At 32.9% G+C, this 14,001-nt stretch overlaps 1 protein-coding gene across 1 annotated transcript in view; it reads right to left on the reverse strand.

Annotated features, from left to right (window-relative positions):
* Positions 1–14,001, reverse strand: part of svr (Carboxypeptidase D svr) — a 74,520-nt gene that overhangs the window by 30,664 nt on the left and 29,855 nt on the right. Inside the window, exons 7-10 of the mRNA XM_072523749.1 lie at positions 5,298–5,528; positions 4,338–4,529; positions 1,604–1,689; positions 444–641 (exon numbers count right to left, since the gene is read on the reverse strand). Coding sequence (XP_072379850.1) covers positions 444–641; positions 1,604–1,689; positions 4,338–4,529; positions 5,298–5,528 — 707 coding nt within the window. The remainder of the gene's footprint in view (positions 1–443; positions 642–1,603; positions 1,690–4,337; positions 4,530–5,297; positions 5,529–14,001) is intronic.

Here is a 14,001-nt window from a genome sequence, read left to right on the forward strand (position 1 = left end):
AGTATGATTATTTAAGCATTTGAAAACCAATAACTACAAAAAAGTTCTACAATGAAAACTTTGGGGTCAAATATCTCAAAACTTACTTTTTGTTACATACCTCCTTCATCCATTCAGCCCTTCAATTGTTTTAGAATTAAAAATAGAATAAAGCAGTAAAATAGAATTCAAAATCGATATATCACTTATGGCATATATCACCAAACAAATAAGAGCATATAAAAATGTGTGCAAATAGTGCTAACTCTCTACTCTCCCAAAAGATTACGAGAGAAGGAATCGCAGAGCAAATATCTACATAGATCAAATGTTGTATAAAGGATCTCGTTGGATTAAAAACTGAAGAAATATTCATTTCCCGAACGAACTTTATTAATGTAAACGATTCCAAAGTTGGATTTTGATTCTCACTATAGTTTACATATAAAACTTAAAACACTTACGTTTGCATATGTTGAAGCTAAATGTTTGAATAATTTATCATCGGGAGACATGTTTTCTAAAGCTGTATTGTTGGGAGTATCGTCAAATGGATAGTTTGCTACAAGGGCGCCATTATGAAGGTTGGCAGATAATACAAACGGTTCTGACAGGATCCAGTTCATTACAGCTTTTGTTTCCGGTTGAGTGCCTCTGTTATACTACAAAAAGAAATATCATCTATCTTTAAGTTGTAGATACACTGGCAAGGAAAAGTTGTCAGATTATTAAATTTTGTTATATTTTAATCAGTCTAATTTGACAATTTTTAAAGAAATAAAAGTAGGTATGCGTTTTGAAATAGTTAAAACTCGTCAAGGATTACTTTGGGTGCAGGTGCAGGTTATGTTCAATTTTACATCTTTTCGTCGAATGCCTGTGGTGTCTTATTTGACATATATTTTTCTTTTCTTAACAGTTTTCTTCTCTTATGAGCAGAACCATAGAGTTTTTAGCTCTGGGAACAATTTACTTTTATCTATCTATATATCTATGTATCTCTCTCTCTCTCTCTCTCTCTCTCTCTCGTCAAGACCTTCCTTAACTGAATCTGGTTTAAGATTATCAAAACCTTGGTTTTGGTAAAAACCATTATTTGACGACGTTTCGGCAAGGTGCTTCTTGCTGGTGCTTGAAGTTAACAGTTAACTATGTTATGTTTCATTTTGCAGAGAAACACAATTGAGTTTTATTAATAAAACTGTGTTGAATATATATATATATATATATATATATATATATATATATATATATATATATATATATATATATTTAAACATCTTTCCCCTTTTTGGATTGTATGCACCTTTCTTCAATTCGAAGGGAGACTTCTAGCAGATATCAATTAATAAGCAGAAGTTGGCGACACGCGAGTTCCAATCTTTATCGTACTATTCATTAATCAGTCGACTCGATTCATTCATAGAAGCAGATTCATTTTGGTACAGCTGAGTTTAAAATTTGTCTAGCAAGCGAGTCACTCGCAATATAAACCTAATAACCTACTCACTTCGAAATAAGCTTGCCTGAAACATATATTACATAACGTAAACTAATAAAAACTAGGAGACGAAATGATCGTAAATAGGAATTAATATATTACAAAGAATGTAACTGTACTTACCTGATTTTCGCCATATTGATCCGGGAAGTTTCTATTTAAGTCAAAATCGTTCGCATTGTTTCTTCCCACCAAGCTAGATCCATCTCCTAAAAAAATACAGAATTATTGACAACCTTTTAAAAACAATATCTAAAAACAATAAATTTTCTTTCATATATATTGAATTAAGCAGCACAACTTGGAAATGAATTGATGTAAAACTGACAGGCAGGAAAAAAGGTTATACGATGAATTAAACATGTCAATGTTAAAAATAACATTATAAAAGAAACTTGGACATAGAATAAGCATAATGAAATTTAAACCCAGGAAATTTGCGCCCCCGTAAAACATTGTTCGACCGAATGTAGAAACGAGTTATACGATAGAACAAAAGGAATATAGAAAAAAGAACAACTCCTCCTGTTTTGTATCCAATGTTGAGCAAAATATCTAGGGTGGCAAATACAGTGGAAAAACAATAAATAAGTATATATACTGCTCAACAATTGATAAGGATCATAATTATTATTTCAAATATTTTAAATGTTTGTTAACGTTGTAGTATTTTATCGATTTTTTTCAGAATATATATATATATATATATATATATATATATATATATATATATATACATATATATATACATATATATATATATATACATATATATATATATATATATATATATATATATATATATATATATATCGAAATATGAATAATCAAAAGCAAAAATAAAATATTTTAACAAGAAAAACAATTTATTGAAATAAAATAACATAAAGTTGTGTTCTACAAAATCTAAAATAACGAAATAATAGGCCTACAAAACTTAAATAAAACATTCCATTCTAATATTTTGTTGGACCTCCTGGTGAATTAATTAAACTTCTTACTCTATTAGGCATATTCTCAATGAATGCATTCAAAACATTTTGATAAAAAGTTATCCATATGTGTTCCTCACCTTCACTTAACTGCTAAAGCGTATTCACAGGCTTATCTAACACATTTAGTTGTTGTGTTATAGCGACCCAGACATGTTCTATGCAGTTCATATCTGGTAACCGGGCTGGCCACTCCATTTTGTCAATACCGTGATGTTATATTTTGTTTGGGACGGGCATTGTAGTCAATAAGGACAAAACTGTCTCCGATGGTACAATAATTGATTCTACAACCATATCTCTATATCTCTGAGCCGTCATCTTAGCATTTGGAAGAATGCTACCCAGAAGCAGTTGTAGGCAACCTATAATATTCATTATATCTCTCTCCTCGTTCCCTCCAAACCAAAAAACGACCATAGGAATTGTTTTTTTCTTGCACTGAACGTCTTCTTGCTGTTAAGCCAGTCATATGTAACATTCTCCTAACGGTTTGGGTTGAAATTATTCTTACATTTAGCGTTACGTATTGTTCTGTTGATGCAAGAAGCAGTATATATTGGGTTCCGTGTAGCAGTAACTCGCATATATCGGTCATCAACAGGGTTGGTACTCCGTTATCGCCCTCTACCATGAACATATGAGGCTACACGTTGAGCCACTTCACTTTGCTTTAACTGTTTGTTGATCCACCTCACAATCTCACAATCTGTTGCATTTGGACAATATCTAAACGTCTTTCAGGAATAGTTTATAACTAATTTTTACAACACCTGAACCCAAACTAGTTTAGAGGGACTTCAGAGGCTAATGGACAGAATAAACGAGTACAGTCAACAGTACGGACTAAACATTAATACCCACAAAACCAAACAAATGATTGTCAGCAAGGAGAATATAAATGGGGCTCATCTATACATTAATGGGACGCAGATAGAGCGAGTAAAACAGTATTGCTACCTGGGAACTATTATAAACGAACAGTGGAGCAATGTACAGGAAATAAAGTGCCGCATAGGAAAGGAAAGAACGGTCTTTAACAAAATGAGCGCCATCTTCAAAAGTCACAACATATCCCTGGATACAAAAATGAGACATTTGAGATGCTATGTTTTCTCTGTGTTGTTGTACGGGGCGGAGGCATGGACGCTTACAGACACCACTATTAAAAAACTTGAAGCATTTGAGATGTGGCTTTATAGAAGAATGCTGAGAATATCATGGACAGCAAGGATCACGAACAAGGAAGTTCTAGAAAAAATGAAGAAGGAACCAGAGATTGTGTTTACGATCAAACGCATAAAATTGCAATATCTGGGACACGTTATGAGAAATCAGCACCGTTACTCCCTGCTGCAGTCTATATTGCAAGGTAAAGTCAAAGGTAAGCGAGGACCCGGTAGAAGGAGAATATCATGGCTGCGGAATTTAAGAACATGGTTTAAGAAAACCTCAACGGAGCTGTTTCGAGCCGCAGCGAGCAAGGTCATGATTGCCAATATGATTTCCAACATCCGAAACGGATAGGAACCAGAAGAAGAAGAAGAAGAACCCAAACTGTGTTAATATATCAAATGAAAATATACGACTTTAATATCCAACTTTTTGCTGACAATAGTAAAAAACGGACGGCCACGATAACAAAATTTATTTTACTTCATTTAAAATTGATAACAAAGTCGGTGTATTCATATTATTTTAATTAAATTAAATTTTTACAAACTCCGACTACTTCTGGCGTAATATATTACTTTGATCCTTACAAATTGTTGAGCACTGTATATTTAAACTGATTCAAACAAATTGTTCTGTGCTAACTTTAAATTCTTAGTTCCATAACCAAAAAAAATCAGATTTATAATTACCTTCTTTTGCTATTTCGTAACCATCAGGATTCATACTGGGTAGAATATGAATTCTTGTCGTATTTACTAACGTCGTAATCCTTTCATCAGCGCCATATCTTTCACATATATACTTTATTAAATATAACAAGAGTTCTCTACCAACTACTTCATTTCCATGGATATTGGCAATATATTTAAATTCTGGTTTTCCTGAAATAAGTAAAATTGGTTAGTACGAAAGAAAAACACAATATAAATTAAAAAACATTTTATTTTATAACTAGACTTTTTATAACCAGAAATATATGATAATAATTTGCAATACTGTTTTCTTACAATGGGATTTTACAAGGTAACAAAATAGAGTTTCTCAATTCTTGTACGTCGTTTAATGCATGTTTTTTTAAATTAAGGCAATAGTTGATCTTGTGTCGAGCACCGTTCATCCATTTAAGCTTGGACCCACCATATTTTCTATTTCTTACATGATGGGCATAGAATAACTGCCGAATTCATAAAATATTACAGCGGAGCAGCTAAATAATATATACAAATAATCCTTGGTGGAAACTATAGCGGGAGGAAACACTGCCGAAGGAATTTCACTGCTACGTTCTCCTTCATTTACTCATTTCTTCACGGTAACACTAAGGGCCGGTTGTTCGAACGCTAATCAAAACTTGATTGTAATCAAATATTTAATTAAAATCAAATGTTGACTGATTTATTTTATTCATTTTTATTATTTTGCGTTTTAATTTAAAATAAACCATAATTAAACTCTTTCTGATGTTAATTTCATGTTTTTATTTACAAAACAGTAACAATAATAAGCAATTTTAAAAAAATTTGATAGCTGCTGTGACGTATTTGCTTGTAATTAAATATTTGATTACAATCAAGTTTTGATTAGCGTTCGAACAACCGGCCCATAAGAAGCTCTTAACTAAATACCCTGTATATTTAATAAATTATTACCGGCCACGTGATGATCTGGTGTATTTCCAATCACGAATACCATAAGATCTCTTCCTTGAACAGATTTCCCAATGGAATGCATTCTAGTAAAGGAGTTGTAAGTTTTATTATAACTTTCCATAAATTTAATCATCTCGTCATAATGGTGATGTTTGAAGATTGTATTATCCGGTATCATAAAACCATATTTGTCAGATGTGCTGTTAACAGTATCGGGACTCATATAATTATCTAAAAAGAATTAAAAGTTTAGGAAATCGCAATAGGCTATTAGCATAAAATAATAAGAAATTAAAAATGAGTACTTAAATTAATAGGTAATCGAAGAATAAATAATAAAGAACCCTTAAGTATTAAAAAAGTATTACGTAAAACCAAATATTATAATCAAACATTTTCCAAGAAATATGGGATTATAATATTCCAAACTAAAGCAAAATGTGTGGACACCAACTAATACAACAAAGTAAAAAATAATAAAGGATATAAATAAGAGGGAACGACCACCTTGACGTAATGATGGGAGCTAAGTAAATGCTTGTCAGAGGACCAAGGAAACAGTATACCTGCGTTGGGAGCTCGGTACGAATCCTTATTTCGTTCATACTAGTGAAACTAGAGTTACCAGTTCCCACAATATCAAGACAGAAACCAACATTAGCCGACAATTTTCGCACTATTATAAAAAACGCACATACAATTAAGGTACCTCGCCATTTCTTATTAGAAGGTCAAAGAAGTAGACTCAGGAACATAAGTAAGCAAAATGGTAATGCAACTAAGGTCATCACAGTACGGAATTGACAGACTGGAAGTGGAAGTACCGTTTAACTCCGAATATAAGGCGAAACCCAGCTTTCCCCTGACAAGCGATATTTTGCTGGGAGTAACCATCCATTCCCTAGCTTGTCGTGGGATAAGAAAGAAACCTAATCAAATAAAGCAGTCATCCGAATACTATGGAACAGGTTCCCATTACATACAGCAGTTTCCAAGATAAAGGAGAACTACTAAAAAGTAGTCAACAAAACCGCGATGAAGCTCAGCAATGATCGATAAAGTATCAGTAGAAGAGTATAAGCAGAGCAGTGACGAAAAGGATTCAATACCTGTTGAAGTAGGACCTCGGCTCAAAAGGGTCTCGTGAGATCGGACAAACCCTTTATCTACGAGAATGTATTGAAATCTAGTTAGCATAGGCTGGTTCCGTGGATAAAAAAATATTGCCTTATCATAGCAATGAAGAATAACGTATTAGAAGTGTGAGTTAAAATATCAAATCAGAGTTGCATAATAAAATTTGAAAAAAACTTCAACCAAAATTGTGAAAATTGAAAAATTATAATTTGAGCCATCATCAAGTACATGTATTTAAAGTTGTTATACATAAGCCGACTTACGATGATACGGTTAACACCCTTGTGAATAAATGTCATTCATATACGACCGTGAAAATTGGATTCTGAGCATCAAAAGAGATAAATTTTCCATCGAAGCTGAAGACCAACCGGGAAGGCCGATTTCTATGTCCCCCTCCATAAATATTGCTGCAGTTTATAACATGATATAATGCCCTTATTATAATGCCCTTTAATTGTACAAAAATTAATACCTTAGGCCAAAAAATTTCATGTGAACCATGACATAGTTGAAGTCAATTTGAACACGAGAAAAAAATTATCTGAGTATAGACCAGAAACGTGCAAGAGTTTCTAAAAGAGAAAATTGTAGAGAGAAGAAGTGGAAAGTTGTCCAAAAGTATTTTGTTTTTGCAGGACAATACCCCCCCCCCCCCCACATCAATGTCATACTTCCATGCAAACAATTCGTAATTTGGGGTTCTAATTATTCAAACACTCCGCTTAATTACCAGATCTAGTTCCGCAAGGACGTGGCTTGTTTGTAACAAAGAGGTGAGAGAGGCTGTTGCTATTTGCAGAGCAAGCCTTTTTTTGAAAGGCCTAAAGGCGTTGCATGTTTGATGTAATAAAAAATGTATCCAATTAAAAGCAGAATATGTTAATATTTAATGGGTTTCGAAACGGGAAGAGAGTGATCATATCATATAGGAGCGTAGAAAAAAATCATAAAAGTGTCTATTTTGCAAAATATTTCAATATTATTATTAATTTATTATTACTGCTAAAATAGTGCAAATGTATATTTTCATTTTCTGTTTAATTCAATTCAATTGATGGTTCTTGAGTATTCTCTTAAAAATCAAACAAAAATGTGTATAAAGTGAAACGTTTCTAAAAATCTTATATCTAAAAATGTTCCAAAGATGTCAAAAAGCAAAAAAATATTTTCACGTACACATCAAGCTAAAATAATAGATTTGCGCAACCAACAACACAAATAAAAAAAATGGCATCGACAAACTGTTGAAAGCAAACCTTATCTTACCTTTTCATTCAACTCTTCAATTGTTAGTTCCTGTAATAAAACGAATATTATAACTAAACTTTCTGTCGCAGACATTAATAATAATTCTAAAAATTTATATTTAATATTATATTTTTAGATTATTAAGCTAATGCCAGTATAATACTAGCCTCAGCCAGCTCAAGTCTGGTACGTTATAAGGCTATTGTTACTATGAAATAATCATAATACAAGGAGTACACTAAGAGTTTTGCACAAATAATAGTATGCAAACATATTTTTGGGAAAAATCAGCTTATTGCTGTTCAAAATATTAAGATCAACATACTTTTGTTTTCGAATAGACCAATCGTCGAAGAATTTATCAGTCCCCAATAAGTATCTCGGAAATGAGATTTTTATATGCTTCGATCGCCTCATTTGGCGTCTTAAAACGTCTATCGCGTAGATTATTTTTATTCTCGGGAACGCAAAGCAATCACACGGTGACAAATCAGGACTGTATGCAGGACGGTCAACCAAATGGATTTCGCCTTCAAATACTCAGATATTTTATGAGGCGTGTGAGAGCTGGCATTGTCCTCAGATAGGAAAATGCAACGATTCGGGTTGTTTTTGTGGATTTATCAAAACTTCCATTCTCTAAAATTTCTTTTATTTTTCCCAAAAAAAAACAGAAAATCAAACTATTTGTTTGCCAACACTGCAAGTATTACAGTATTACTTTTGTTGCCTTTGGCTTCTGTTGAAACTTCCTATGTGTGTTCCAGAATATGTTTCTAAATCTGCGTGATCATTATGAATACTAGTCTACATCACAATGGAGTACATTTTGAACATTTACATTATCATGCCGATAACTTGATACTTTCCAGTACTGTATATTCTGGCGCATACTGTACTTGGCTTTGTAATTTTCATTTGTAGTCTATCGGTCTTCATCTTCGAGTCTTCCATGTTTATTTATGAATATCTTTATGTAATTTTGTTCTCAGTAGCGAAGTGTCTCAACTCATGTCTGTTGTCATTCAAGTGTTATTCTCCATTTCTTTCCACTTCTTGTGGAATAGGTATGTTTTCATTTATTTAGGTCATTTGGTATATAATCACATGGTCAGTTTTATTGCATTTGTTAAGATTTATGTGGATATATTGTTTCTATCTTTTTACCCTCCTCTGTTCTCCCTATACGTTCATTTATGTTTGATTAGCTTTCTATTCTAGATGTCGACTGTCTATCAGTATTGCTACACCGCAGCGAACTCTTTAGTTTTGAAGCGCTCTGATGAGTCCTCATCGTCATCATGCAACCTCTTCTGTCCACTGCTGGACATAGATCTCCCCCATTTTTCGCCACTCTTGTTCTGTGCAATTTGTTGCCATTTCTTGGATATTCGTTTAATGTCGTCCATCCAGCGTGTTGGTGGTCGCCCTCTGCTGTATTAGCCTTTTCTTGGGCGCCAGTCTATTAGTTTTCTGGTCCATATTGAGTCTTTTAGTCACGCTATGTGACCTGTCCAATTCCATTTCAGCTTGGCTATACGTTCGACGACATCAGTGATACCTGTTCTTTTCCTTGGGTCTTGGTTCCTTATTTTGTTTTTTTGTCACGCCGAGAATCGATCTTTCCATGCGCCTTTGTGCCACCCGCATTTTTAGTGTTCAAATGTCTTCCGTTTCATAGCTATCAGGATGTTGCTCTTAAAGATGTATCTTAGTGAACCATACGCCGCAAAAGCAAGTGTTACTCGTCGTTGAAATTCACAGGTCTGATTATCCTTGCTTATTCTGATTCTGATACTTAATTTTAGATGATTAGGTGTTCACTGGGAGCCAAATTCGTCATAAATTTGGTCTTATTGATGTTCATTTTTAGACCTATTGTTGAAGATACGTTTTCTAATTCTTGTAGCATTTTTTGTACTTCACGCAGATCTTCGGTAATAAGTACTATATCGTCGGCAAAACGAAGATGATTGGGCATTTCCCCGTCTATTTTTATTTCTTCATTTTCCCACTTTAGCATTTTAAAGGCGTATTCGAGGACCATTATAAATAATTTAGGTGAGAGAGTATCGCCCTGTTTCACACCTCGCTTTATATGAATTTCTCTGGTGGTATTTATGTAGTTTTAGACGCATTGTGGCGTTCTGGTACAATGTTTGTACTAACTTTGTAAGTCGGTAGTCTATTCTACTATTGTTCAGAGCAATAGTTCAGTTATAATGCTGTCTAATTCCACGGTATCGAAGGCTTTGTGAAAGTACGAAGATAAATACCAGTGATCTGTTATATTCTATCGTTTTTTCTACTAAGGTTTTAAGTTTGTAGATGATCGTTTGTTCCGAATCTTCAGCGGAAGTCAGCTTATTCTCGGGGCTGGTAGAAATCCAACTGTTTCTAGTCTTGTCGTAATTATTTGGGTAAACATTTTATAGATGTGTTTCAATAAGCTGATTGGTCTATAGTGTTCTAGGTGCGCCTTGTCACCTTTCTTGTGTAGTAAAATTGTTACTGGTTAAACAAAATTTTTATTTGGTTGAGAAGGGCACGTCCGCCCATCTTTATAGCTTCTATTACGACTCCATCTTCTCTTGGTGGTTTGTTGTTTTTCATCTTATCTTGAATTTCGCTTAGTGTGATCTCTGAACCCTGGTTGATAATTTTGCGTCTGGCGTTGTGGCGGCTTCCAAGTTAGTTTGGTCTTCTCTTTGATTTGTGTATAGTTCTTGATAGAAGTCTTCAACTATGTGTAGTAGTTTTTCTCTATTTGACATGGGACTGCTTCTTTGTTCTTTAGTTTATGTATTTCACATTTTCCATTGTTTAGCCGTCTTCTCAGGACTTTCAGACTTTTATTCTCTTCTATAGTTCGGTGGACCTTTTCATTCTTAAATTTTTCCTTATAGCTTTTGATACTTCTTTATTTATGTTTGGTACTTTTTGTTTTTTCTTTTAAGAAAAATAGAGGAGACTGCGTCGATACGTGATAATGGAGAAAACAGATTTACCACTATATACCGAAACATAACCGCAGTTTAAAGAAATTGGCTATTCAGATCCAAAGAAGTAAGGTCGGTATTTTGGGATGCGAAAGAAATTTTTCTAATTGGTTATCTTGAAAAAGTGGAAACCAAAACAAAAAAATACTATTCTCGACTTCCAATGAAACTGAATGCGATTTGTGAAAATCCTTTTTTATTAGGATATATCTGTTATTAGAAGTGTTTGTGCAATTGAGGCATCTGCATTATAAAATGCTGGGATATCCACCTCATTTTCCAGATTTCGTCGATCTGACTTCCATATATTCTCAAAACTTCCTCACTGGTCACAGCTTTTCGGCCAATCCAGAATTCAGGACGGCTGTACATGTATACTTTGCAAAAGTTCCAAATAAGCACTACAGAGAAGGGATAACTGCACTGTAACGTCGCTGGATAAAATGTATTGACATAAGAATGTATATTGTAATAATGCTTGTTGTAAAGTATGTTGAAACATAAATCTTCTTTGAAAGCATAAAATTTTCCATTTCCATATAAGAACTTTCAAAATTCCAATGTAGACAGCTATCCTCTGCAACCAAAAAGCAACAACGTATTTGCGATAGTGTAGGAGTTATTTTCTGTGCTTTAAATGCGCATTTCATGTAAATCTATCTCTTCTTTGTTGTTTATGTCCAAGACTGTATAAAAAAATATTATAATAGTAGTTTATTAGTTTTTAGTTGCAAAAGGGAATGCTTAAACGAAGTGAAAGTGCAGAAGTAAATATGCATATATGTACAATGGAATGCCAGTACCCAGCAAATTAAGTGTAAAACAATGGAAGCTCTATGATATCGATTAGTGTGCTACCGGTTTAAGCCAATCAGGAATGTCCCATCAATGCGTGTGAGTGTAATAAAAGAGAAAATAAAATACACATGTCTTTTAACGATTTTATTATTTCAATGAGATTCACAATAATGTCAATAATTATAAAAATGTATATTGCCATGGAATGTTCATAAAATTTGGTAAAATAATAAAAAAATGTAAAGTATAATAGACTTTGAACTTGAAAAACATGCAAACACTTAAATACAAAACATATGTATTTTATTTGTTGAAAATATGAGGTTAATGTATAGTTCTTCTAGTCGTAATTGAAACGCAAAATGTTTTGTTAATAGATGAAGATGAGCAATAGCATTGAAACTCATGAGAAAGAAATTATCAGTTAAGCAACCAAGAAGTTATTAATTGTATTAAAAAATTAGAGAGCATCTGATAATCGTTCCCACTTACGTATATAGACTATATGTTACAATTACTATTGGGAATGAATGACTGAATATAAAAAAAAAAATAAAAAATGTGGTGCCTATATGAATTCTTTAATTGTTATCTGCTTTTAACCGTTTCAAATACGTATAGAAGAACTATGATTTTTATAATGAGTCATCATAAAAATAAACAGTTAAGATTGGTAATTATCACATTTCTATTCTTTGTCTTGTCTTTGTCTTAATTTAAATTTCCATCTTAATACACATAAAACGTGGTATTATTGCAAACAAATATGTAATTTTATTTTTTATGTATAGATATTTTATGTCTTTCTGTCTGTGATTGATGTTTTTACACCAAAATACTGACTTTTCACATATAATTAATATCATTAAAAATCTTTCCTACTTTTAAATTACAGCTAGTAAATGACTGTCATTTTTGGAACTGTAATTGGTAAGTGATAAGACAACTGCCACGTTTAAATTTGACATTAACAGAGTACCTCAGTAATACTTAAACTCTCAAAGGGTCCTTTCTCATAAATACCGAAGATGTCAGTTCTCTACAACCTCAGGTCTTACTGTAAGTAATTCTTCTATTTACCATTCTTTTATCTTTCGGTTAAGCCTTATTTAACATATTTTCTTATACTCCGTGTAAATTGCTATATTCACACTGACCATATGATCATGCATTGTTTATTCTTTTCATATCATTACTTTTTATGTGCATGATTTCTATAATTCCTTTTTTTATTGTTATTTTGTTATTTTTCGGCAACTCTTGTTAGATATTAGATATCTTTTATAATAATGATGCTGATGATAAGGGATGCTTAGCTCTCTATCGTAGGAGTCAGAGGGATACAGAGGAGACAAATTGATTTAGGAAATTCTCTCATTGGTTTATTCGAAAAAGATTTCTTCTTAGTCGGTCGTTGTAACAAATCTTGTTAATTTTCGGAAAATCATATAGCTAATGTAGTTTGTATAGCTACTGTATAAAAGAAATCCGCTCTTTTCTGAATGTCCAACAGTAGCAATCGAGTTATGTTAGTTTTAGTAATGTCCGCGATTGTAATTAGTTTTTTTAAGTCAATAATAATTTAATCCACATAGCTTCTATTGGAGTCATTTATTGTAAGTTTATAGGTGTAGGTCGAAGGATCACCTGAAAATATACCAAATTTCTTTCAAGAGTTGGTAGATATAATTTACGTGGATCTTAGAACTGTTATTTGGTTTATCTATATCGTGAATACCTTGTTGATTGCGAGGTTAAATCTTCGGTTATCATAGCCATCCACTATTCAATGTTCCTTAATTTTTAATTTTTACATCTCTGATAATGCAGTTGCTTTAAAACTTTTGGTCATACCTAATACTATTCCTTTCGTTGTTATGTGACCAAAATAACATCCGTCGTACATGATGCCCAAATTCGTAATTCTCCAATATCTTTCATTTATCAACCATGTCTCTCTTATTGACTAAAATGGGGCCAGGTGTGTTGTTAACACAACTCATGTCATTATTTCTCAATAAAATGTAAAACAAGTTGTTTGGAAAAGTATTTAGTGCTTATTTAAATATTTTATTTTTAATACTCTTAATGACCTTATTTAGTCATGTCTTTTAATTACTTATTTCTTTATCCACCTTGATTATCTGCTTTTAAATTCTCACGTCAAAATTGGCATATTCATATATTTGTCGAATCGGAGAACCACTTATCTAAATCATCACACCTTTTTGGGAACCATAAATTGTACCACAGAACAATATAACAGCTTAAGATAACAGTTTTAAAGATTACCAATAGCCTAATTTATTACGGTTCATTTATCATCCGAAATATTCCCAGAGGACCGCTCTGCAAAGCATCTATGTAACTAGGAATTCGTACCTACGGACCAAACACAGCCAAGCAAGAACTCGTGACACGAACATCGACCGTCAAGTCGTCGAAGACTTCATTTTTTCTCATCAGCTGCCCGTAGATCATCCTTTGCTGCTCCACGACTCTGACAACAACCACAATCA

The sequence above is a fragment of the Diabrotica undecimpunctata genome, chromosome 2, assembly GCF_040954645.1.
Source record: "Diabrotica undecimpunctata isolate CICGRU chromosome 2, icDiaUnde3, whole genome shotgun sequence".
NCBI classification, from domain to species: domain Eukaryota; kingdom Metazoa; phylum Arthropoda; class Insecta; order Coleoptera; family Chrysomelidae; genus Diabrotica; species Diabrotica undecimpunctata.